Source organism: Neohortaea acidophila, assembly GCF_010093505.1.
Source record: "Neohortaea acidophila strain CBS 113389 unplaced genomic scaffold BDY17scaffold_4, whole genome shotgun sequence".
NCBI lineage: Eukaryota > Fungi > Ascomycota > Dothideomycetes > Mycosphaerellales > Teratosphaeriaceae > Neohortaea > Neohortaea acidophila.
Window position 1 is genome coordinate 621,577 of NW_022985513.1, and position 23,478 is coordinate 645,054.

The 23,478-nt window shown below is 57.6% G+C and overlaps 10 protein-coding genes across 10 annotated transcripts; 5 read left to right on the forward strand and 5 right to left on the reverse strand.

Annotated features, from left to right (window-relative positions):
- Positions 1 to 127: 127 nt before the first annotated feature.
- Positions 128 to 1,351, forward strand: BDY17DRAFT_322984 (GTP cyclohydrolase II-domain-containing protein; the record flags this gene model as incomplete). Its single annotated transcript, XM_033736921.1, has 1 exon — positions 128 to 1,351. The coding sequence occupies one exon, from the start codon at positions 128 to 130 to the stop codon at positions 1,349 to 1,351; it is 1,224 nt and encodes a 407-aa protein (XP_033590681.1).
- Positions 1,352 to 2,147: 796 nt separating this feature from the next.
- BDY17DRAFT_309425 (MgCDC14, mitotic control protein tyrosine phosphatase cdc14) lies at positions 2,148 to 4,288 on the reverse strand (the record flags this gene model as incomplete). Its single annotated transcript, XM_033735331.1, has 2 exons — positions 2,148 to 3,736; positions 3,796 to 4,288. 2 exons carry the CDS (start codon positions 4,286 to 4,288, stop codon positions 2,148 to 2,150), a joined length of 2,082 nt encoding a protein of 693 aa, XP_033590682.1.
- Positions 4,289 to 4,749: 461 nt separating this feature from the next.
- On the forward strand, positions 4,750 to 6,998 carry BDY17DRAFT_294997 (uncharacterized protein). The gene is made up of 4 exons (XM_033733230.1): positions 4,750 to 5,095; positions 5,206 to 5,303; positions 5,378 to 6,353; positions 6,439 to 6,998. The coding sequence occupies exons 1-4, from the start codon at positions 4,808 to 4,810 to the stop codon at positions 6,529 to 6,531; spliced, it is 1,455 nt and encodes a 484-aa protein (XP_033590683.1). The 5' UTR covers positions 4,750 to 4,807; the 3' UTR covers positions 6,532 to 6,998.
- Positions 6,999 to 7,558: 560 nt separating this feature from the next.
- On the forward strand, positions 7,559 to 11,170 carry BDY17DRAFT_294998 (fungal-specific transcription factor domain-containing protein). The gene is made up of 3 exons (XM_033733231.1): positions 7,559 to 7,914; positions 7,970 to 8,992; positions 9,055 to 11,170. The coding sequence occupies exons 1-3, from the start codon at positions 7,838 to 7,840 to the stop codon at positions 10,826 to 10,828; spliced, it is 2,874 nt and encodes a 957-aa protein (XP_033590684.1). The 5' UTR covers positions 7,559 to 7,837; the 3' UTR covers positions 10,829 to 11,170.
- On the reverse strand, positions 11,171 to 13,135 carry BDY17DRAFT_295000 (general substrate transporter). The gene has a single exon (XM_033733232.1). It carries the CDS (start codon positions 12,798 to 12,800, stop codon positions 11,253 to 11,255), a length of 1,548 nt encoding a protein of 515 aa, XP_033590685.1. The 5' UTR covers positions 12,801 to 13,135; the 3' UTR covers positions 11,171 to 11,252.
- A 44-nt stretch (positions 13,136 to 13,179) lies between these two features.
- Positions 13,180 to 15,827, forward strand: BDY17DRAFT_295001 (Transketolase, thiamine diphosphate binding domain-containing protein). Its single transcript, XM_033733233.1, has 4 exons — positions 13,180 to 13,454; positions 13,563 to 14,085; positions 14,151 to 15,514; positions 15,570 to 15,827. The coding sequence occupies exons 1-4, from the start codon at positions 13,401 to 13,403 to the stop codon at positions 15,684 to 15,686; spliced, it is 2,058 nt and encodes a 685-aa protein (XP_033590686.1). The 5' UTR covers positions 13,180 to 13,400; the 3' UTR covers positions 15,687 to 15,827.
- On the reverse strand, positions 15,828 to 17,115 carry BDY17DRAFT_295002 (uncharacterized protein). Its single transcript, XM_033733234.1, has one exon. It carries the CDS (start codon positions 17,061 to 17,063, stop codon positions 16,152 to 16,154), a length of 912 nt encoding a protein of 303 aa, XP_033590687.1. The 5' UTR covers positions 17,064 to 17,115; the 3' UTR covers positions 15,828 to 16,151.
- A 125-nt stretch (positions 17,116 to 17,240) lies between these two features.
- Positions 17,241 to 17,922, forward strand: BDY17DRAFT_295003 (B18 subunit of NADH:ubiquinone oxidoreductase). Its single transcript, XM_033733235.1, has 2 exons — positions 17,241 to 17,649; positions 17,736 to 17,922. The coding sequence occupies exons 1-2, from the start codon at positions 17,542 to 17,544 to the stop codon at positions 17,838 to 17,840; spliced, it is 213 nt and encodes a 70-aa protein (XP_033590688.1). The 5' UTR covers positions 17,241 to 17,541; the 3' UTR covers positions 17,841 to 17,922.
- Positions 17,923 to 18,081: 159 nt separating this feature from the next.
- BDY17DRAFT_322992 (uncharacterized protein) lies at positions 18,082 to 20,106 on the reverse strand (the record flags this gene model as incomplete). The annotated part of the gene is made up of 3 exons (XM_033736922.1): positions 18,082 to 19,251; positions 19,311 to 19,411; positions 19,470 to 20,106. 3 exons carry the CDS (start codon positions 20,104 to 20,106, stop codon positions 18,082 to 18,084), a joined length of 1,908 nt encoding a protein of 635 aa, XP_033590689.1.
- A 932-nt stretch (positions 20,107 to 21,038) lies between these two features.
- On the reverse strand, positions 21,039 to 23,360 carry BDY17DRAFT_322993 (anthranilate synthase component 2; the record flags this gene model as incomplete). The annotated part of the gene is made up of 1 exon (XM_033736923.1): positions 21,039 to 23,360. One exon carries the CDS (start codon positions 23,358 to 23,360, stop codon positions 21,039 to 21,041), a length of 2,322 nt encoding a protein of 773 aa, XP_033590690.1.
- Positions 23,361 to 23,478: the final 118 nt, after the last annotated feature.

Here is a 23,478-nt window from a genome sequence, read left to right on the forward strand (position 1 = left end):
CATTGCCGACCTCGGCTTCCGAAATATGTCATCAACCTCACGAACCCTTGAATCACCACAAACCACCCTCCATTCCCACCAACACCCCTCCTCCAACCCCGTTGTATATATATCTGGGCAAGCGAAGATGGCGCAGGACTTCCCAGCGCACGCTTCGCCCACCCACTCGCCCACCATACCCCCGTCCCGACCTCGCCAGCTATCGGTCTCGAGACTCCAACTCGGCGACGACATCAACGAGCAAGAAGAAGATCCACAACAACAAGGGCCCCCGTTAATCAGCCCCGCCTACACCCCTCCTCACACCCCGTCAATCGACGCCCAAAGACACGACAGACAGCCCAAAAGCATCCCCATCGCCCCCTCCTCCGACGACCCCGAAGACGCAGCAGCAACCCGCGCGCGCTTCTCCCAGCCCCTCCCCAACGTGCAATGCGAGGTCCGCGCCCGCATCCCCACCACCTCCGGCCAGGAAATGTGGCTGCATCTCTACCAAAACGACGCGGATGAGAAGGAGCACCTCGCCATCGTCTTTGGCCCGCACATCCGGAGTCGCAGTTTGGATGCGCCGCGGCCCGGCGAGACGGAGAGGGATCGCATGATTCGCGGGGCGTATGTGGGCACACTATACCCCGGTCGCACGACTAGTACGCTGGAAAAGATCAAGCGGGACGATGGCGTGCCTACGCCGAGGAATGGGCCGGTCTCTACGAGTGCGTCGCAGCTTGCGGAGACGATGAATGAAGAAACACCGCCGGCGGAAACCGACTCGCAGCCGCCTACGGTGCGAATCCATTCCGAGTGCTATACCGGCGAGACGGTCTGGTCTGCACGCTGCGACTGCGGCGAACAGCTAGACGAGGCCGCGCGATTAATGTCCCTCCCACAGCCCACACCCGCCTCAACCCCAACCAGCCAAGGCCAACATCCGCTCCACACCATGCTGCCGCCCACAGGAGGCGTCATCATCTACCTCCGCCAAGAAGGCCGCGGCATCGGCCTCCTAAGCAAGCTCAAAGCCTACAATCTCCAGGATCTAGGGCACGACACGATGGAAGCCAACCTCCTCCTACGCCATCCGGGCGATGCCCGCTCATACGGCCTCGCGACCGCCATGCTGCTCGATCTCGGCCTCGGCGGTCCGCGCGGCATCCGCCTGCTCACGAACAATCCCGAGAAGGTGCGGGCTGTCGAGGGCCCGAATCGCGAGATCCGCGTCGTGGAGCGCGTGCCGATGATTCCGCTGGCGTGGCGGACGGGCGGCAAGGAGGGCATCCGCAGCGAGGAGGTGGAGAAGTACATTTCGACGAAGATTGAGAAGTTCAAGCACATGTTTAGCGCGGAGGGGTGAGGCCGGCGGCGGCTAGTCTAACGCGGTACTGTATGAGTGTGTGGAGAGGAGATAGCCGTCACGAAGACGGGTACTCCGAGGAGACGAATGGAGGAAGCGTGGGCATTTGACCCGCGTCGACGCAAGGAGTGATCACCAACGTGGGCCCCCCGAGTCGTGAAACTCGGCCCCTGCGATGCACATACCGCTTCACAGGAGACATGGCCATCATGCCGGAACGAGACCTGGGGAGGACGTTACAAAAGGGCGACTCCGTGGATTGCCAGGGGAAAATGCACTCCCAGCCGAATCCGCCCATGCTTGGAAATCTAAGTCATGGAGGAAGAAATTGCATTGGACATATTGTCTGACGTCTGAACTGAACAGCGAGTTCGACCAGATACCCCGACTCACGTACATGTACGTACCTTGGATATACGTAGACACAGACGAAAAGAAAATAGAGACGACTTTACGAGCACCGTCGTCCCGAATTACCTTCTTCGGTACCTTTGGTGCAGCGTTGGGAGTGGAAAGAACGGTTTCATGAATTTCAGCATTGGATCGCATTCCTCGACATGACTGCAAAAGCAATTCATCATCATCCACACCCGCAATGAAAAGTCCCATATGCGCCCCGCCCCGCCCGCCGTGCATCGCATTGCAGAAAAAGAATTACAGACAGTAATCGACACGAAATGCGAGAAGCCACCCCCTGAAACACACAACGTAACGCACGCTTCTCGAAGCGTGTTCCTCCCCCAGAGATACGAGAGGCCCAGCCATCGATCCGAACTGATCACGCGCGGCCTTCCCACTAAGAAGCCTTGTGCGGCCGGACAACAGAGGCGCCCACGCTCCCCACCCGCCCGCTCGTCTTGCGCACACTCGTCTTGCCATCGGTGCTGCGCCGTGAAGGCGACGAGCGCTTGCTAATGCTCAGACTGCCGATACCATTGCCGCTCTTCCGCTGACTGGGCGTCTTTGTCCTCGAAGGGCTAGCGGCGTCCAAGAGACCCTCGACGCTCGCCGGGCGGTTCTCGGCATCGCTGTTCTCCGCGGACGTCAGGCCATCCCATTGCGTTGTCGTCGTGGTCGTCGTGGTGCAGCTGATGGCTCTGCGCTTCCCGCTGCGGCTCGCGGGCGACTGGCTTGCTTTGCGGCCTAGCATGCGCAGCGCGTAGTCTTCTGTTGTGTCGTTCGGGTCGACGCTGAGGGTTGAGCGCTGCATGCTGACGATCTCGGTGTCGGGCTTGATGTCGAAGGGCTGCTGGTTTTCGGTCATGACTCTGCGCGCCCCGAAGATCTTGTTCGTCTTGCGTGGTTGGCCGGGTGTTGGGGCCGGGAGGTTCTCGTCGGCGACGCCGATGCTGGCTTTCAGGTCGTCGGAGGAGGTGTAGCTTGTGGTTGTGGCGGACGCGGCTTGGTGCTCGTTGTTGGTGATTTCGCCCAGGGCTGCTCGGCGTGGACTGCTGACGTGACGGTCGCCGTGCGGCGGGGTGAAGGTCTGGCCGTTGCTGGCGAGTCTTCGGTTGCTGGAGTTGTGCAGTCTTGTCGGGGTCGCCGGCTGCATGGTAGCCATGATCTTCTCCTTCAGCGTGTCCTCGAACCACCACTCCCGGAAAGTGCCTTGGTTGAGATGCAGCCAATGCTGCTGCGGGCCCACCACCATGCCCGGCCGCATGAAGCGCATGAATGCGATGACCTCGTTTGCGGTGAAGCCATATTGGTAGATGAGGTATGCACCAATCAAGCATCCCGTCCTTCCGAGCCCGGCTTTGCAGTGCACGGCGATTCCTCGCTGCTTTGCAATGGTGGCTTGAGCGAGGCCGATGAACTTTCGAACAAGATTGAGTGGCGGGCATGTTCCATCGTCGAAGATCATGTCAAGATGCTTGATGCCAAGGGCGGTGAAGTAAGAGGGTGAATACAGCTCCGAGTTCAGCCGGACAACCAGTCCAATGCCGCGTTCCGCGAAGTGGCCCAGAACATTCTTGAAAGGCATCGGCAGGTTCTTGTCTCTGTTGAGCGCAGAGATGGAGCGCGGAAGTTGTGCGTATGCCGCTTCATGAGGCTGAATCACCCGCGTGGGTTGGTGCTGCGGAGAGGCGAATGCGAGGAAGTCTGGCGTGATCCAGTTGAAGTCTCCCATGTCCACCCGTTCGAATCGTTCGTACTCTTCCAGGCTGAAGTCTTTCAGGCACACAAGACCCTCCTCTTTGGCTTTCCACACTCCATACACTACGTCTTGAATCGTCAGGGCGTAGTCGGCTTGACTGTAGCCGGCATCTCGGAACGGCATGCACGGCGGGTCCATCTGAGAGATGGGCGCCAGGGCAAGATGAGGTGGCCAGTTCTGAATCAGAACCATGTACGTGGCAAGGATGCAAGCGGCATTTGCACGACCTACAATTCCAAGTTAGACTTGTGTCATGGCGGGTGGTTTGGTATGCGGCAGCACTTACTTCGGGAATCCGCACTGGACCAGAACACCACCGGTCGATTCTTGTTGTCTGGACGCCCAAGCACATCATGAAGCTGCACGGCATATCGGTACAAGTGTCCGATGTGCAGCGGGCCAAAGTCGGCGTGGAATGCGTTGTACAGCAGATGTCGGTCGATGGAGAAGTAGAAGGGAGGTAACTTCTGCACCTCGCCCGACACCGCCTGGGGGCCCGAAGGAGCTTTGGAGGAGCGCCTGGTGGGGGATCGATGGGCCTTGGAGGGGTATGGGAAGGGGGTGTTTTCGTCGGGGGGATGGGTGTATGATGCGAGGTAGAGGCAGTCTGAGAATGGGAGAAGGGGCATATTAGCAATAGGCTCGGGGAGCGAGGGACCGACGAGTGCGGCCATGGTGCTGTGTTGTGAGGGAGTACCTTGGATATACTCGATCACCTGTCCATAGCTCGTCACGGCAGGCACTTCCGCAGACGTGCTTTGACGGGGTGAGTGAGGCATTGATTGCCTGTTGTGCTTTCCTGCTCAGAGATGCTGCCACTCGATGCTGCTTTCCGAGATGCGATGCAGGGGCGGTGTGAAAGAGGAGCAGCAATGGTCGTGTGCGCAGACAGACTCTCAATGCGAAGGGGCAATGACGATGCGGCAGTGCAGATTGTTGTGACGAAAGCTCCTGCGATGAGGGCACGGCAGGGATGTTCAACGACGCCGAAGCAATGCAACAGGCTGCAAGGGATAAGGATGCAAAGCGCAATGATGTTGTTGTGCAGACATGAGGAGTGTGTATTTGCCCTGCAACATGAGACGACTAGCTGCTCGCCGTTGCCAGGTGAGGTTGATGCGCCATAAACAAAAACAGCCCGCTTCCGGACTGCCTAATTGGGTTAGCCTTAGGGTTGGTCAGCCTGCCGTCCCGCAGGGTCCGAGTTCGAGTATTGCACTCAACTTCAACTCCATTCATCCTCCACGTACTTGGCTGCTTCATCGATCCCTTGCGACGTTGCGTTTTCTGCCAACAGCATGATTCGACGGGGGAAGACAGAAGGCTGGCTTCAACTGCCACCTGAAGCACGGCTTGCATGGGTCACGCTCAATGATGTCCACTTCAACCTCACCCAGCCTGGCGTGGTCGAAGGGCGGGGCGGAGCGCTGCTTGCAACTCAAGATCTTGATGCTGATGATCAGGCTCATCGGGTTCTCTTGACAGTTCCAAGAGATCTTATTCTCTCGCTCGAGCGGGTTCGAGAGCATGCAAAGGTCGACAGAGACTTTCGAGAAGTCCTCGAAAGCCTTGGAGATCTTGGAAGGGTGAGTTAGGGTTTCATTGTCATCCCATTCTTAGGTTGCCACCGATATTCTCTTCACTGTTTTCATACGTCTCGCGACTCTGATTGCTAGGAGCTGACTGAATGGGTCAGACTCCGCGCGGAGCCATCCTATCCTTTCTCATCTTGCAAGCAAGCATTTCGTCTCCGCATCTGCCATATCACGTCGGCGTCCGTAGTGCTTTCTCTGAGTAAGTAATACTTCTGGTCACTCTCTTCGATCATTCATATGGTATCTCGGGGACATGTCCGCTGATCTGCCAAGCTACGTCAAATCGCTGCCGATGGAGAAACTACCCACCACCTGGAATGCCGAGGAGCTACAATTACTGGTAGGGACCACGCTCGGACAAGCCACGGGCGCAAAGATGAAGAGTCTTCGTCATGAGTATGAACTCCTTTGCTCATCTGTCGAGCACACCCGTTGGTACCAAGCAGTACAAGACCACCTGGATTTCGACGATTGGCTTCAAGCAGATGCAATGTATCGTTCCCGCGCGCTGGACTTTCCCAACATCGGACACTGTATGGTGCCTTGCATAGATCTCGCGAACCATGCCGCAGGCGATGCAACCGTTGCTCTGTACGAAAAGACTGCCAATGGTGACGCAGTTTTACTACTCATTGATGGCAAGACGGTCTCTCGAGGAGAAGAAGTGACAATCACGTATGGCGACGAAAAAGGGGCATCTGAAATGCTATTTTCTTACGGTTTCCTGGACTCTGGCATGGATTCTGCGCAGACGATGCTCCTCAGCCTCACTCTACCCCCAGAAGACAGATATCGGGCAGCAAAGGCAAGGATAGCTGATTGTGCCCCTGGCTTCAACATCTCCGAGACGCCAGATGGTGGCGTTCGGTGGGAAGGCGATTATGTGTGGCTGCTCTGCGTGACGGAAGAAGACGACCTCCACTTCGCCTTGGCTAGAACGGTAGACGGAGTAGAGGATGAAGTACAACCTCTCTTCCAAGGGAAAGAACTAACGGGTGGTGCGGCCGGACTACGGACTCGGCTTTCCGGAACACCTCTTTGGGACGTCTATCACCTGCGTGCAATCTCCATACTCCAAGAGCGAGTCTTCAGCCAGATGCAGATCCTGTACAGCACGGAGGAAGAAGTGGCGGCCAGGGCTAACGGAGCTGACTCCGCCATCCCTTCGTCCACTTTCGATGCGGCCATGAAGCTCAGAGAGTTGGAGTTCTCGCTCCTGAACAAAGCATACGAGACCTTTGAGCACAAGGTACGTAGTGCGGTCCAGATATGATGAAGCGTTCAGCACAGAAGTGTGGACGCTGTGTGGTGCTCGCTGACCCCGAACCATGCAGAAACTCGAACTGGCTCAGAGTTCCGTGGTCACCCGATACTTGGCTGAAATGCGCGAAGAAGATCTGGACCATGTACCTGACGATTTCTCGTAACAAACTTAAAAGGGCCCCCTGTCGCGTGCTCCCGCATTCCTCCATGGCATGAATCCGGGGAAAGGCAGACTGCATCCAATCGTCGCAAGGTCTGGGGAAGGGCTGCAGGGCGTACGTTGCATGATCTGGGGAAAGGCAGCTCGTATCCGTCCGCGCAAGAAAACTAGAAGCAGCGCCGTCGGTTCACTAATCGCCCCCACTAGTGTGTATCGAGCTCGACTGCCTTGGTCGAGGTCGGAAGCGTCGTTTTAAGGTTCTGGCAGGGGCATCTCAATACGGAAAGACGGTCCGATACCCTTTCCGCCGGTTGGTGGGGAACTGCTTTATTCGAAGTGATCGATATTTGTCACGCGAGAAGATCAACATTCATGGCCTCGACAGCTACAATATAAAGGCGACTGCGGCGTATGATCTGTCGAGCTTCCAAACCCCATCCACACCCGTCAATACACCTACCGGGATGCTGTTATGCGTGAAGCAAATCTCGAGGTCGAATGACCCAAAAGCCACCGGGAACTCCCTTGTAAATTGCGATGGGCCTGGGCCAATGACGCTACCAGGATGGGTGTCTACGGAACCTTCCTGCAGCAAGCTACTGTGGGGGATGATGCTGCTTCGACGTTTCTCGGAAAGAGACGGACGATGCAACGACATGCTCACGCACGTTCGATCGTTCCCCGGATGATTGTCAAGCTACTGGAGGCTGTCTTCATTCCCAGTCGTCTCTGATCTCTCTTCGCGTCTGCCCAGAGACCAAGACGAGGCGCGCGGGATTCCAGTGATTCTCGAGGATTGGCGTCTCTAGGGATCCGCCGCGCGCGCACCCCGCTTCGGCAGGCCACTTGGTGAACCTAAGCTGCCCGCAGCCAATGAGAGGCGGAGCAGGTACGCGAATAGTCTTCCCCCAGCCCGGTCCGTCCGCCCAGGTTGGTTGTGTGAGGGCCGTTTCGAGACGCTAGCGTCATCGCGCGCAAGGTCTCATAACCAATTTGCCTTTCCTGACCCCAGATTTGCGCAGGTGATCGCAGGGGCCCACTGTAGTAGCCCGCCCCCCTCCACCAAGCATCAGACCATGGCTCCCGCCCTCATTTGGTGCTGCAAAATCCGATATACACTTTCTACCTCCACACGTTGCAGTTGTTGGGTTGTACATTCAATCAAGCCCGAGATAATCTAATGCGCTCGATTGGATTGGGCTTCTTTGGCTTCAACTTGACCGCTGTCGTATGATTGCTTTTTCCTTGGACTCGTTGGCACCTCGTTTCCAGTACACCTTGCCTCGCCCTCGGCGGCCCTCGTGCCCATCATGCCAGGCATCCTCCCGATGAAGGTCATCAAGGTGGGCACTAGCGCGCAGAGTCGGATTGCCCAGGCGTGCGATCGGTATGTGGCAAGATATGCGCACCACTCTCGTGCCCGTCTGATCGAATGAGTACAGCTGTCGAAGCAAGAAGATCCGGTGCGACGGCATCCGACCATGCTGCTCCCAATGCGCCAATGTCGGCTTCGAATGCAAGACGAGCGACAAGCTCAGCCGGCGAGCCTTCCCCCGCGGCTACACCGAGTCGTTGGAGGAGAGAGTGCGGGCGTTGGAGCAGGAAGTGCGCGAGTTGAAGGAGCTGTTGGACGAGAAGGATGAGAAGATTGATATGCTTACCCGCATCCATTCACAATCCCCACACGCCTTGGACATGGTCTCGATGAGACGGCGCTCGTCAACCCCACCGACTTCTACCGACGACAAGGAGGATTCGCCGTCGAAAGACGACATCTTCAAGGTGCAACAGTCGCCGCATCTCGAGGGCGAAGGGATGAGCTCCTACTTCTCGGGATCATCCAGCACGAAGATCTTCTTGGAGGCCTTCAAGCGGAAGGTGCAGGAGACCGGCCGCTCGACTGCCGACATTGACCTCGACCGATTATTGGAGATCAAGACCGTCGTCACGGAGGAAGACTCGGATGCCGCTGCCTCCGTCGTCTTCAAGGCGCCCCCCAGGCTACTCTCGGACCATCTCATCAATGTCTTCTTCCAGGAGTGGGCGCCCCTCTTCCCCGTTCTGCACCGTCCTGCTTTCCTCGAGCTGTACGGAAAGTACGTCGCCGACACCGACACCATCACCAACAAAGCAGACATTGCTCAGCTGAACCTGGTATTCGGGATCGCCGCGCTGTCGAGGGAGTCGCGTTCCTCCGAGGATTTGGCTAGCTTCGAGGCGCAGTGGAAAGCTGCATTGGATGCGATTTTGAAGAACAACACGATACCCACGCTGCAGGCTTTGATTCTCGCGCAAATCTACTGCATTCAGCAAGGTGACTACCAGAGTCTACTCACCTACAAAGGTCTGTCCACCACGCTGTCGGCGCGACTGGGCTTGCATCAATCGCAGAAGCGTTTTGCTTTTGGTGCCCTCACGTGCGAGACTCGAAAGAAGATCTTTTGGACTCTGTACACCGTGGATTGGTGAGTCGAGATCGTGTTCAGCAATGTGCATACACATCATAGTTTGTCTAACAACTGTCCAGCTTCACTGCAACCATCCTCGGCATGCCGAAACAACTAAAAGACGAGGACATTCAATGCGAGTTCCCCGTCGACGCCGACGACGAATACGTGACCGAACGTGGATTCGCCCCGACCCTGCCGGGCGAGTCGACCAAGCTGTCCAGCGCGCTCGCCCTGTTCCGCGCCGCCCGCATTCTCTCAAAGGTCCTGGAAGAGGTCTTCCCAGCCAAGGCTACCTACGACTTGTCCTTGAAGCGACTCGCAGACTTCTCCGACGAGTTGGAGTCGTGGAGCGCCTCGTTGCCTCCCCACCTGCGCCTGCAGTTCGCGCATGACAAGCCCAGCACTGGCACGGTGAACAGCCGCTCGCCCATTCTGTCGCTCATGTACCACTATGTCCGCGCGCTGATCCAGCGCCCCATCGTCTGCGCGGCGCTGGGCACCCGCTCTTCGTCCGCGATGATGTCGATGGCCGGCTCATGCAAACACATGATCCAGATCGTGCAGCTGTTGATCGAGCGCGGCATGAGCTTCTCATTCTGCCTCAACCGCGACGAGGTCTTGGTGCTGTCTGGCTTTGGCCTGCTGTTCCAAGGCATTCCCCTCGACCCAAGCTCCAAGATCTTGAAGGACAATCAAAAGATGGTCAACGCCGTCATCGGCATCCTCAGCAAATCTGCTGCATCGTGCGCGCCCGAGTTCAAACGAGTCGCGCGCTCCTTCATCCCCGAGCGATGCGAGCCCACCAAGAAGAGCCAGCAGTCCTCCAAACCCAACAACCCTGAGCTCGCCCGCCACAACTCTGACGGCGCAGTGCCGCCAGTGATCGTCTCCAGCCCGACATCGTCGGCGCGAAAGAACCTGAAAGCCATCGCCTCGCGCCTCACCGGCAGCGGCTCCGCAAAGAAACCCGGCTTCGACGCCACCGACCACCGCAGAGCCACGATCCACAACATCAGCCTCCAGCCTCAACCCATCGCCAGCCGCAGCGTCCCAACCCTCCAACCTCCCGTCCCCGCCGCCTCCCCCTACGACCCCGCCTCCACCTCCCGCTCCGAACCAGCCCGCAGCCCAGTCAACATGTTCAGCCGGCCTTCATCGACAACCACCGGCCCCCCAAGCGCAACCTCAACCTCCTCAAGAACAACGACCACCCACCCCACCCTGCAACCGCGCCTGCGCACAAACGCCCCCACCCTCACAAACCTCGACTACCTCTCCTTCGGCAACGAGCCCGAGCCCCAAGCCCCCGTCGCCGCCCAGCCAACCAACACTCGCACCTCGCACCCCATCAAAACCGAGCCCGGCCCCACAGACTGGGAGAAGCTGATCGGCAGCCTCGACAACGGGCAGACAAACATCTACGACGCATGCTACGGCGGCCCGTCCGTCGATGCCCTGCTCGACATTCCGCCTCTCCTGAGCGGTAGCAGCGGGGACACCGGCTCCGCCGCGCAAACGGTGCACGACAGCTTGTCCTTCAACACTCCGCTGGACCTGTGGACGCTGGTGCAGACGGAGACGAACGGGAGCGCGAAGTCGGGCCTTACGGTGGGCAGCGGGCAGAGCGATAGCATTCTGTCGTTTTCGACGGATGACGCGCGCGGCTTCGATTGCAGCAGTAGCAGTGAGGACTTCACTACGATTGATTGGACGGCGGGGACAAGCGAGGGCAGTGGGGACGGGAGTTTGGAGCAGAGCGGCAGCGGGGCGGATGTGTATCGGGGGATTTGCATGCCGCACGACGACATGGGGTTTGGAGGGAGTAATTGGGATACGCCGTTGAATTTTTGAAAGACGGTGGACTGGAATGATACCCCGGACGGTGAGAGGAGGGGCGCGGAGGCGAAAAACAGTTTGGAGAATGCTTGAACGGGACGATTGCTTTTCCTTCCGATTGCCGCCCGACGAAGATGGACGGGGGACATGGAGCTCTCTTGTTGTTGTTGTTGTTTTCGATGATACCCGAAGCTCTTCCGGACGAGGTATGTAACAATTTGAATGGCGGGAACGACGAAAATGGGCTGTTTGTTTTCCTCCCGGCGCCGGAGGGTAATGGCGAAGTGGATGGACAGACTGAAATACCTTACCTTAGCTTTTGCAGAGAGCACAAACAAGGTCAGCAGAATGGGATGAGGTTCGATTTGAAAGACGCGCCAGCCTGCCATTGGAACATGCATCATGAATATCGTACTGTAACTGGCAGTTGACCATCCGCTCAATCCACTTCTCGCCTGTTCTTTTTCCGCCCCCAGACCTCATCCGGATCGGTCTTATCCTTACTCTCAGGCACATACCACGCGATGAACAGCCCAAACACCAGCGCCATGGCGGCAAAGATGAAGTACACCTGGCCCTTGCCCATGCGCTCATTGATGATGGGGAAGAACTGCGCAACGATAAAGGTGGAGATCCAATTGACGGCCAGCGCCCAAGACTGCACGGCGCCGACGGCATTGGAAGCGACGAATTCGGAGGGCAGGATGAATGGGATAGGACCGAGGCCGAAGCCGAAAGACGACACGAAGACGACGACGGCCACGGCGGAGAGGGCGGGGATGGAACGCATGATGCCCACGGCGAGCAGGATGCTCATGGTGCCCATGCCGGAGATGGACATGAGGAGGCAGGTTTTGCGGCCTAGCTTTTCCACCAGCGGGGCGGCGGAGATGGTGACGATGACGTTGAGGAGGGAGACGAAGATGTTGAGGAGGGCGGAGTTGGACTCGAGGAGGGAGGAGAGCAGGCTGACGCCGTACATGACGATGCTGTTGATGCCGGTAAATTGTTGACACATCATGACCATTGTGATTGCCAGGATGGCCGGCCGGGTTTCAGGATCGCGGAGGACTTGGAAGACGCTGAGTGTCTTTCGAGCTGTTCCTGCAGTGGGCACACGAGGGGTGGAGGTGTCGGTTTGGTCTGAGGAGTTTGGCGCGCCGTCTGGGTGAGCAAGGAGCGTTTCCTCCTCGTCCAGAAGGGTGCTATCGACTTGTCTCCACGCAGCGACTTCTTCGGCAATGTCGACATTCGCACCGCGGATCTTTTGCAAGACCACCTTCGCACGTGACGGCTTTCCTTGATCTGCGAGATACTTTGGACTCTCCTGTCCACCTAGCAGTAAGCCTGCCGTCTGAGCCAATGCAATCACGCCTCCGACAGCTAGGATGATTCTCCAGAGTTGTCCGCGACTCAAGAAATAGCCGAGAACTTGGGTGATGAGGATTCCCACGTTGACCATGACTTGCGTGAAGCTGCCAAAGAAGCCCTTCCTGCCGGGTGGGGCAATGTCGAAGATGTATATGGGCACGACGACCATTGCACCACCGGCACCAAGGCCAGCAATCAAGCGGCCGGCCGCCATGGTGCCGACATTGGGCGCCAATGCCTCGAAGACGGGGCCAACGGTCGCGCAAAGGGCAGCGTAGAGCATGCCTCTCACTCGCCCGTTCTTAGCGGTGAGGGGGCCAGCTGCCAATGCTCCGATCAAGCCTCCTAATGTGAAGAAAGAGGAGACCAGACCGAACTGGGTGGCATTCATGGGAATGCATTGTGGGAGAGCGCCAAGTGGGCTGGCCTGCGTTCCCCATCCGAGTCTCGCTTTTACAGAGGCAAGGGTGATGGAGTCTTTGGCGCAAGTGATGACCTCCGAGGGAGCATTGAGCTCGGCGAGGTGATAGCCGAAGAGGAGAGGGCCAGTGGTGGCCGTGAGGAGGAGGAAGAGGAAGTAGGGAGTGAAGGCGTTGGAGGAGCCTGATGGAGCCATGTCCGGCCAATGGAGGGATGCGAGACGCGGCTTCGCTTCCTGCTCTTTCTTATCGCAAGGGAACGCTTACAGCGACTACATGTCGAGTGATCGGTGGGTGTCGATGTCGATGTATGTATGCAACGGCGTCACTCGAGCTTGACTCGAAGTGAGGAGAGACCCCGATTTGGATGCCTCAGGCATCAACGATATTAGCCTGAATGCATACAGGTCACGTAGCGGAGGGAGCAGAGGGCGCGGAGGGGGCGGAAGATGGGTAACAGCGTGTTGCCATCTATCCTCGACTGCCTCTTGCTTGCTAAGGTGCTGGTGTCAGCAAATGCACGGCGGATGAGGCAAATGCAGGATGCCGTGAGGAGGGCCTCCGCTGACCGGTCGGGAACGCATGACATGATGTAATCTTCACGCGTGGCGGCTTAGTCATCGAGGGACAGGGTAAAGTCAGGGCGAGAGGTTAAGCTTGCCCCACCAAAAAAAGCTGAACTGACGGCGGCGGGTCGAGGGTAATGTTGACCCATCCACCCTCCACTTCCGCCCATCTCCTCCTCCATCCCTCTCTCTCTCTTCTTCCCACACTCGACGCAAACGTACTCAAGCAAGATGGGTTACGGAAAGATCGACGAAACGTGTATCAACACCATCCGACTGCTCGCGGTACGTGCAGGCGCCGAGGGCCATTGGCTGGCCTACCTCATCCATCACCCCCGCCTCAACATGTCGCAACAACAGTGGCGCATTGGCTGACAAGACAACACTTTGCAGGTCGATGCCACCTTCAAGGCGAACTCCGGCCACCCCGGTGCGCCGATGGGCATGGCCCCGGTCGCCCACGTCCTCTTCAACAAGTTCATGACGTTCAACCCTCAGAACCCCGACTGGGTCAATCGCGATCGCTTCGTGTTGTCCAACGGCCACGGATGCATGCTGCAATATGCCCTGCTGCACCTCTTCGGCTACAAACTCACCCTCGACGACCTCAAGCAGTTCCGCCAGGTCGGCAGCATCACCCCGGGCCATCCCGAGGCCCATGACACCCCCGGCATTGAAGTCACCACCGGCCCCCTCGGTCAGGGCTTCAGCAATGCCGTGGGCTTGGCCATCGCCCAGAAACACACCGCTGCCGTCTTCAACAAGCCCGGCTTCGAGCTCATCAACAACCATACCTACTGCTTCTTCGGCGATGGCTGCGCCATGGAAGGTATTGCCAGCGAGGCTGCCTCCCTGGCTGGCCACTTGCAATTGGGCAACCTGATTTGCATCTACGATGACAACCATATCTCCATTGGTAAGGAAGCACCCTGATTGACGGTAACGCTGCGCGTATCTGCTGACACACCCGTTCTTGCTCAGACGGTGACACCAAGTGCGCCTTCACCGAAGACGTCACCAAGCGATTCGAGGCGTACGGCTGGCATACGCTGTGGGTCAAGAACGGTGACACCGACTACGCCGGTATCGAGGCGGCCATCGAGGCGGCCAAGAAGGTCACCGACAAGCCGACCGTCATTCGACTGACCACCACCATCGGCTTCGGCTCCCTACTGCAGGGCACCGGTGGCGTGCACGGAAACGCGCTAAAGGAAGACGATTGCAAGCAGGTCAAGAAGAAGTTTGGCTTCGACCCGGAGAAGTCGTTTGTCGTTCCTCAGGAGGTGTACGAAGCCTACCACAAGCACGCAGCCGAGGGTGCCGCAGCAGAGTCAAAGTGGAATCAGCTCTTCGACAAGTACAGCAACGAGCACAAGGAGCTGGGAGCGGACCTGAAGCGTCGTTTGGCCAAGGACCTTCCGGAGGGCTGGCAAAACCATCTCCCCGTCTACAAACCGTCTGACGGTGCGGTCGCTTCCCGCAAGCTGTCCGAGACGGTTCTGGAGAAGATTCACGAGGCCGTTCCTGAGCTCATCTCGGGCTCCGCCGATTTGACCGGCTCCAACAACACCCGCTGGAAGAACGCCGTCGACTTCCAGCCGCCGTCCCTCGGCATCGGCGAGTGGAGCGGACGATATATGCGCTACGGTGTGCGCGAGCACGCCATGGCTGGCATCATGAACGGCATGGCCGCCTATGGCACCGTCATCCCCGCCGGTGGCACCTTCCTGAACTTCGTGTCCTACGCCGCCGGATCCGTCCGTCTTTCCTCTCTCTCGCACCAGCGCGTCATCTACGTCGCCACCCACGACTCCATCGGTCTGGGTGAGGATGGCCCGACTCATCAGCCCATCGAGACGCTCGCTCACTTCCGCGCCCTGCCCAACATGATGGTCTGGCGCCCGGCCGACGGCAACGAGACCTCCGCCGCCTACTACATGGCCCTCACCTCCAAGGGCACGCCCTCCATCCTCGCCCTCACTCGTCAAAATCTCCCGCAGCTCGAGGGCTCGACAATCGAGAAGGCCATCAAGGGTGGCTACGTGGCTCTCGAGCAGCCCGGCGCAGACATCACCCTCGTCTCCACCGGCTCCGAAGTCGGCATCTGCCTCGAGGCCGTCAAGTACCTCAAGGACAACAATGGCATCAATGCCCGAGTCGTGTCGATGCCTTGCACGGAAGTCTTTGACGCACAGGACAAGAGCTACCAATTGGAGGTCCTTCCCGACGGCATCCCGGCTTTGTCGGTGGAAGTCATGTCCACCTTGGGCTGGGAGAAGTACTCGCATGAGCAGTTCGGTTTGAACCGCTTCGGTGCTTCGGGACCATACAAGGATGTCTACAAGGTTCGTTTCTCCTTTTCCTCTTTGGTAGCTACATCATGCTGACATTGCGCGATAGAAATTCGAGTTCACGCCCGAGGGCGTCGCGAAGCGCGCCGTCCTCACTGTGGACTGGTACAAGGAGGTCAAGCCGCTGCGCTCGCCCGTCAACCGTGCTTTCCAGCAGCTTATATAAGTTGGCAGCTGTCTGGTGTTGGCTCGCCGAGCAAGCCACGTGTAGAGTGGGAGGACTGAAGCAGCTTCGCATGAACACGTCGACGCTTAGCCTGCGTCAACAAACCGATGATTCAAAGGTAGCAGATAGATCTGAACAATATATATTGCGTGATCAATAATGCGTTATTAAAGTTCTCGATCAAGTAGTGGTCCTAGCCGTGGCACTGCTCTGCATCATCAGGGTTGAAGGTGTTCGGAATTCTTCGCGCATGCTAGACGGTTCTGCTTGCGGTTGATCTCGATTGCGATATCTGGACAGCAGGCTTCGGCGGCTTCGATTGTGCTGGTTGGAACTCGGTGGTCGGCCAGACATGCCAGTAGCGAGAGATGTGTCCACGGGAAACTCAGAAATTGAGAGAGGTCCTCGCCATGTCTTCCCACAGCGCGAAAATATTGAAGCGTACATTGCAGCGAGAGGAGGCCGTCAAACGCCACCTTGAACAGGAGCAATGCCAAAGGTATCCCAGAACTCTCTGGAATCGTAGCAGCGGCCCAACGCCTCCATACTCCTCGGCAAAGCCCTGACATCCTCCTCCACCATCAACTCGTACACCCACTTCGCCTGATCCGACGGCTTAGGATCGACATCACCGTGCTTCCCATCCTCACTGGCCTCCTTGGGCGATCCCCAATGCACGAACAGACTCCACCAATCATACACAAACCCATCCGTCAACATCCACCGCTGGCCCTTCGCGGCCTCCCAGCGCGCAACGACGGCCAAAAGCCCGCGCGCAACATCCAGCCCATGAACCAAGTGCAGACTGCGCTTGCCCCGCACATCCTCCTTCGTCTTCGCCACGCGTCCCACCCAGTCCCGCGGCTGGCGCGCACCGCCCCATAAGCCGGCGAGATTCAGCACGCAGCCGCCGAGCGAGAGCAGTTCGTCTTCGGCCTCGGCGCGCGCGTTCGAAGTGTCGTAAGACGATTTACGAGTCACCCAGCATGATGATGGCGAGGAGGATAGCGTTGGCCCGCCACCTTGCCAAATCCCCGTACTGCCCAGTTGCACGAAATGCACTTTGCGCTTGTCCCCTGCGAACGACGATGGGGCCAGCTTCCCCTCCCACGCCTTCTCGTACCCTTGGACGAGTCTCGCACTTGGGCCAGTGCCTTTGAGCGGGAATGTGATGAGCACGTTTCTCGCTAGCGGTAGCGAGGAGAACTGGCTGTCGTCGCCGTCGGGGTCGAAGGTCCATTTGAGCGTTGCGCTGCCGCCGACTTCGTGCCCGTCTCGCGTTGTGGCGCAGAAGGTGAGGGCGCGGTGGCGTGCGAGCGGGATGAGGAAGGTGCTGGTCCAGCCTGCGCCTAGGATTAGGAGGTCGAGTTCTTGCATGTTTGGCCTTTCCTTGCTGTCGAGAAGCGGGAAGCTGGTTGTTCAATCAACGTCGGCCGGAATGTCATTGATGTCTGGTCGTCATATGCCGCAATAAACTCGACGCCAAACGGGCCGACCCGAACTCTAAACGCAGGTACCTCGCATCGTTCCAACTGTCGCGGCACAGCCAGCTTGACCCCAGCTCCCTCCACACCTCTACCCTCCCCCATTGACCACGCGACAAGATGTCCACCGTCGTCGACAAGGCCAGCGAAGCGGTGGAGACGGTGAAGAACACGGTGCAGGATGCGGCGCAGAGCGTGAAGAGCACAGTGCTCGGGGGTTCAGGATCCGGCGGAGGGCCGACGACGAGTAAGTGCCAGCCCCCCATTGGGCCGGGAAAGGGGGAGCGCTGCTTCTCCTGCTGTCTATACACGCATTTGGAAGGGGGCGTTGATGCTGATGTTTTGCTGCAAAAGAAGCCACACGGGAAGAAATGTCCGCTGCACGACTGCCGCTCGCGTACCGAGACTCGTGCGCCCACCTCCTCATACCCCTCAACAAATGCCGGAGGGACACGTTTTACATGCCGTGGTCATGCGAGGTATGCATCCCGTTCTTTTTTCTCTTGCTGCGGCGGCGGCGGCGTCGTCGAGTGCAGGGCGCTGATGTGATTGCGCGTGCTTTTAGGACGAGAGACATTCGTACGAGAAGTGCCAGTACGACGAGTTTAAGCTGCGCGTGAAGAAGATGGACGAGATTCGGGAGGCCAAGGGGGGTGCGAGAAGTAACTAAGAGGAGAAGTGGTGGGCTCCGTGAAGCATTGCGAGTCTGGAGAAAGGATGAGAGGAGGAGTTATTGTAGATATCACAACCCAGGCTTATCCTAAATGGAAGCCCCCTGAATCCTACCCTTACCTCTTCTTTTCGCCAGCCGTGGTTGAAGCCTTTCCGATATCCTGGTCTCGGCTCAGCCCATCTGTAGGGCCCAGTAAAGTAATACTTCCGGTCGTCGCTCCGGTCCTCCATCCGGACGCTCATGCAATCTGCATCTCACCCCCATCCACAGCTTGCATTTCCGATTCCAGACCTCCTTTCTGCCCCTCGTCGTGAAGCAGATCCTCAGATCCGGCCGCACCGCCAGTGTGAGAAGAAGTAGACTCCTCAGCACAGTCGCCGTTCCCGATCGCCTCCCCTCCGTCGGTGTGCTTCGCCTTCTTACCGGCTGGCTCCCCATCCTCCATTCCAGGCGACGACTTGCGCTTCCCCAGCAGGGAGGAGCCAAGGTGCAGCTCTGCAGGGTTTGAATCGCCCTTCTCCCCGCCATGCTCCACGTCATTTTGCCCAGGAAGGTCGATGGCTTCTTCAAACTCCGCGCGAGCTTGCTGAGCAATTTGAGTCTCGCCCACTGGCTGCGTTTCCGGCTGGAAGGAGTTGAAGACTTCGTTCTGAGTTTCAGGTGGGATCTGTTGAGCCGTATCATCGTTCTGGTTGTCTTGCGTGTGAGCCTCGATATCGGTATCGTTGTTGAAAGGGTAATCGAAGACATCGGTGACGTGGTGGTTCGCGTCCACTTGGGTCGCAGTAATGTTGGAACAATCGTTGTTGTCGCTTGTGCCGTCGCCATCACCGCCACCAGAGAGCAAATTGTTGATGAAAAGACTCAGCTCATCATCCGAAAGCGTCTGAGGGGGAGCATGTGCGTCCGAACGGTTCGCCGCACCGTTGGCTCCGCTCATCCAGGCTTGAATCTCGGCGTGCTTGGAGTGCATCTTGCCTCTGTCAGGCCCGATAGTAGAGCGCAGATTCCCCAGATGCTCCTTCTCACTCTCCGGCAACTCTCCCTTCGGCCCTAGAGTTGGTGGATGGTAGTGGAAGGGAAGATTGGCGAAGTCGGGCTCCGCGGTCGCTGCGGCGGCTGCACTGTCGCTGACCGGCACACCTTTTTGAGTGCCAACATCCGAGCCCACGGCGAGTCCGCGGTCACGCCTCTCGCGACTGGCGCGCTCGATGGCAGCACTGATGCGGCGGTCCCAGTCGACACCTCCGGTCCTCAGTTTGAACTCCTTTTTGAACACGCGTAGAGCCGTGGGGAAAATGCACCCGATGGCTGCCAGGACGTTGTTGGAGGGATGCTTGCCTGTCCCGGCGAACTGGCCGTTCATGGCGTAGGTGTACGGTTTGCTGTTGGACTCGTAGATCTGGAGCTTTTCAATGAGTTTGATTAGATGAACGCCGTGGTTGGTTGGAGTGGCTGGCAACGTACCGTGAGAGCCCAACGCTCATTGCGATTGTGCTTTGTGTCGACTTTGACCAGCACCACATCGAACTTGAAGCCGGTGCTGTCAGTGTAGATGTGATGATTGTCTGTGTCGTCGATTAGTCAGTATGTTCCTGTCCCAATACTCATGATTTGAGGGCGCACCAGAGAAGATCTCGTTGCGAGCTTTCTTCGCCCCTTTCTTGAAGACTTCCGCCGCCTTCTTCGCCTCCTCTTTGGCAGCCAGCTCTTTAGCCTCGCGATCTTCTCGTTCGATCTGCTCCTGCGCGGCCTTTTGGAGTTCGATTTCTTTGTCGATTCTGCGCTTCTCCTGCTCGGGAACAAAGTGATCGGTGCTCCCATGGAAGACCTCGGCCATCATACCCGTATGGTTCCTCGGGCCGCGTACAACAGGGGAATCTTCTTTGACGGGCTCATCTTCATGAACGTTCATGGAGTGCTTCGTCTTCTTCATGCTCTTCGGGTCGATCTTCTCCCAGCGGAAGGGAGCCTCGCTCCTTTTCGTTTTGTGATCCAAGGATTCGTAAAGCCAGTCAAAGCTAACGATCTTGATTTTGCGGTCGGTGGCGCCGTTCTGTTGCAACACTTGCGGGATTGGCTTGCTTTGGGACTTCCACTCCTTTTCGCTCACGATGAGATGCGTGGTACTTTCGCTGACCCTGGCTTCGAAGCGCCCTCCCTGGTTCTTGATCCATCTCGCGATCTCCGAGGGCTGCCAGTTTTGATAAGATCCGAGCGTAGTGATGTAGCACCCGTTCAAGGCCTTCCCAGTGCCGCCCATGTTGGATAAGTTGGTTGGGTGTGGGAGCTGTTGATGTTTGCTCCTGAACCGTGAAAGGGAGATGTAGATGAGTAGGGGCTCCGAGAGACGGAAAGGTCAGAAGTGCCACGGTTTGTCTGGCTCACTTGTTGAAAGCCAGACCAAGGGGTTGAGAAGAGAATTGAATTGGAAACAGCAGCAGTTGGCGCTTGGCTCACTTCGTAGTGATGTTGAACAGCCCGAATCAGGTCTGGGTAGAGCAGAAGGTACCGCAGAATTCAGGATCCGTAGGTGAAGAAGCCCCTTCGAAGTAGAAGTAGAATGAGAAGATGGTGTCGAGGGTATGACTTTCGAAGAATAGTTAGTGGGACTGAGGTGGATGAGTGTGAGCCGCCGTCGAAGTGAGTGAGTGAGTGAGAGTGTCCACGCCGTCGCCTGCTTCCCAAATGAAGGAGATAGTCGATCTCCTTTCGAAGTGAACGGGATATCAGGTGAAAAAGAAGTGCAAGAGCATGGAGCCCAAGGACAGCGCGGCGGCGAAGAGGATGGCGATTCCGCACGTAGCGCTGCTGGCGTCGACCATGTTCGATGACTTTGCTTTGGTATGTGGTTTGATCGGTGAAGTGGAGGGAGAGTGAGTGGATGATGGGCCGAAAAGTCCGGGCGTGTTGTGTGAATGTGATTACTTGCTTGCTTGCTCGTTTTGAAATATGAAGAGCATGATGTTCTGAATGGAGTGAGGCGGAGTGTTGTGGTGAAAGATGTGAGGAGGGAGTGGAAAGAGCGAACTGAAGGGGATTTGATTAGATGTTTTGACAGACGTGGTGGTCGCTGACGTACGTCACGTTTCACAAGGCCATGATCCACCTTTCATGTGACCGCGCACGTGCACACCCGACATTCACTCCCACTTCACTTCATCAACACATTACGACCGCTGTAGTCACGCGTGACTATAATTGCACCCCCTTCGCCGCCCTGACAAAAGCTTTAATCTTGCTCAGATCCTGTTTTCCGTCCGTCTCAACGCCACTGCTGACGTCCACCCCTACAACCTTCGCCTTCTGTTCTCCCAAGGCGCTCAAACTCTCCGCAACATTTTCCGGATTCAGACCGCCAGCCAGGAAGATACCCAATCCATCGTCTTTGGCGAGGAGGCTCTTCACTTTGTCCACGGCAAGCTTCTCTCCAGTGCCGCCGATGCCAGAATCAAGAAGCGGGATAGTGTGGTATCCACGAGCGGTGAGACCAGGAGACGTGGGGGTGAATTTGTAGATCACGGGGCATGGAATCAGTCTCGACCACTCGAGCGGTTCGGAGCCGTGGAGTTGGACAATGTCGAGCTGGAGGAGTTCTTGTTGTGCGAGAACGTAGGAGAGAGGTTGGTCGAGGAAGACACCGACGAGAAGCGCCCGAGATGAGCGTTGCAGTGCGTGCGCGGCGCTGTGGCGAAAGAAGTCGGAAGCCTTCAAATCGGTGCTCTGCGGTGCTTCCGAAACATTACTGGAGGCTGGCCGCGGCGTCTCATGCACCACCTTCGAGATGGCGAGTGCCGTCTCTGTGCTGACGCATCTCGAACGGCCTTTGACCAAGATCATGCTGACCATGTCCGCACCGGCATCAACGGCGACCTTGGCGGCTTCCGCACTCCTTGTGCCACAAATCTTCACCAACGGCTTGCGCTTTTCGGTCTCCTTGACGTCCGCCGCATCTCCACCGAGCAACTCTGCGATAAACTTCGAGGTGTCTTTCGCTCTCATCAAAGCCTCACCTACCAGCACCGCCCCAACGCCAGCTTCTTGATATGGCTTGACATCTTGCGGACCGGTAATCCCGCTCAGCGCACAGAGGATAGTGTCTTTTGACACCATGTTCAGCAAACGGGTAGTCGTTTCCATGTCGACTTCAAAGCTGGTGAGGTTGCGGTTGTTCACGCCAATAACCTTGGCACCAAGTTTGACCGCCACTTCCATCTCTTCGATTGTGTTGACTTCAACCAGCGGCTCCATGCCCAGAGAAACTGAATAGTCGTACAAGCGTTTTAGTTCTTCCTCGGACAGCATCTTGACGATGAGTAATACCGTATCTGCGCCAGCCAGGCGCGCTTCGAGGATCTGATACTCATCGAACACGAATTCCTTCCGCAGCACGGCCGGTCTGTTCGCCATGCCCGCCAATGCTTGCCGCACACTTCGCAGATCGTCGATGCTCCCTTTGAACCACTCCGGTTCCGTCAGAACGGAAATGGCAGAAGCACCAGCAAGAGCATAAGTGCGGGCCTGAGCAGGTGCGCAGGCAGAAAGCGAGATGATGCCTTTGCTGGGAGAGGCTCGCTTGATCTCTGCCAGGAGGGAGAGCTTGAATGGAGATTGACGCAGCCGTTGCACAAAATCGATCAGCGGTGGCGAAAGATCCATGGCGTATGCCGCTTGGAGGTCTTCTGGACGCTGCGAGGGAATTTGCTTCTGGGCTGCTACCGCAACTTTCCGGTGTTGGTAGATGCGCTCCAGGATTGACTCCTTCTTGCCACCGTTGCTCGTGGTTCCATTGGCTTGTGTGCCGTTCGCCGTAACCTTAGCTTCCTTTTGAAGGCGCTCGTTCTCGGCCCAAGTTCCGCCGCGCAAATGGAGGAAGTTGGTCAGCATCACTCTGCCCTGAGCCGTTAGGATGCTTTCTGGATGGAACTGGACGCCTTCTACCAGATGTTCTTTGTGTCTGACGCCCATGATGACGGTCTGCTCACCATCTGGGCCCAGAGGCGCCCAGGAGGTCTCTTCTAGACAGTCTGGCAGGGTGAGGTGGGTACCAGCAAGAGAGTGATAGCGGGTAACGGGTAGGTCCTGCGCAAGTCCGGCGTACACCCCCTTGCTATCATGCTTCAGTGGAGAAGTCTTCCCGTGCAAGATCTCGCCCGTCTGCGCAACTTCGCCACCAAGGGAAGAAATGATGCACTGTTGGCCCATGCACACCCCGAAGATCGGAATCTTGCCGGAGAAGTGGCGGATTGCATCTTGCGAGATTCCCGAATCGGTGAGGGGATGGCCGGGACCGGGAGAGACGACGAGCTGCGTTGGCTTGTGGGCAATCAGCTCATCCAGGGTAATCTCGTCGTTCCGGAAGACGGTGACGGTTGCGCCTTCGAGGACGAGATATTGGTAGACATTCCAGGTGAAAGAGTCATAGTTGTCGAGGAGGATGACATTCGAGGCTGTGGGAATCGGCTTGGCCGGGAGAGGATGTTGGGGCGAGTGGTCGATAATGTCGATGTCTGGCATTCTGTCGGGTCACCCGTCTTGCCAATGGCTGAGATATACTGATTCCTACGTACCACATGCGGTCGACTTGAAGAGCACGTGAATGGAGGTGGAATTTCGCTTCCTCCGCCACACCCCA

Coding starts and splice junctions, on each gene's coding strand:
- BDY17DRAFT_294997 (XM_033733230.1), top strand. CDS start 4,808: ATGATTCGACGGGGGAAGACAGAAGGCTGGCTTCAACTGCCACCTGAA. Junction 5,096..5,205: donor GCCTTGGAGATCTTGGAAGG/GTGAGTTAGGGT, acceptor TGAATGGGTCAG/ACTCCGCGCGGAGCCATCCT. Junction 5,304..5,377: donor GTCCGTAGTGCTTTCTCTGA/GTAAGTAATACT, acceptor TGATCTGCCAAG/CTACGTCAAATCGCTGCCGA.
- BDY17DRAFT_294998 (XM_033733231.1), top strand. CDS start 7,838: ATGCCAGGCATCCTCCCGATGAAGGTCATCAAGGTGGGCACTAGCGCG. Junction 7,915..7,969: donor ATTGCCCAGGCGTGCGATCG/GTATGTGGCAAG, acceptor GAATGAGTACAG/CTGTCGAAGCAAGAAGATCC. Junction 8,993..9,054: donor ACTCTGTACACCGTGGATTG/GTGAGTCGAGAT, acceptor ACAACTGTCCAG/CTTCACTGCAACCATCCTCG.
- BDY17DRAFT_295000 (XM_033733232.1), bottom strand. CDS start 12,800: ATGGCTCCATCAGGCTCCTCCAACGCCTTCACTCCCTACTTCCTCTTC.
- BDY17DRAFT_295001 (XM_033733233.1), top strand. CDS start 13,401: ATGGGTTACGGAAAGATCGACGAAACGTGTATCAACACCATCCGACTG. Junction 13,455..13,562: donor ACACCATCCGACTGCTCGCG/GTACGTGCAGGC, acceptor AACACTTTGCAG/GTCGATGCCACCTTCAAGGC. Junction 15,515..15,569: donor CATACAAGGATGTCTACAAG/GTTCGTTTCTCC, acceptor ATTGCGCGATAG/AAATTCGAGTTCACGCCCGA.
- BDY17DRAFT_295002 (XM_033733234.1), bottom strand. CDS start 17,063: ATGCAAGAACTCGACCTCCTAATCCTAGGCGCAGGCTGGACCAGCACC.
- BDY17DRAFT_295003 (XM_033733235.1), top strand. CDS start 17,542: ATGTCCGCTGCACGACTGCCGCTCGCGTACCGAGACTCGTGCGCCCAC. Junction 17,650..17,735: donor ACATGCCGTGGTCATGCGAG/GTATGCATCCCG, acceptor GCGTGCTTTTAG/GACGAGAGACATTCGTACGA.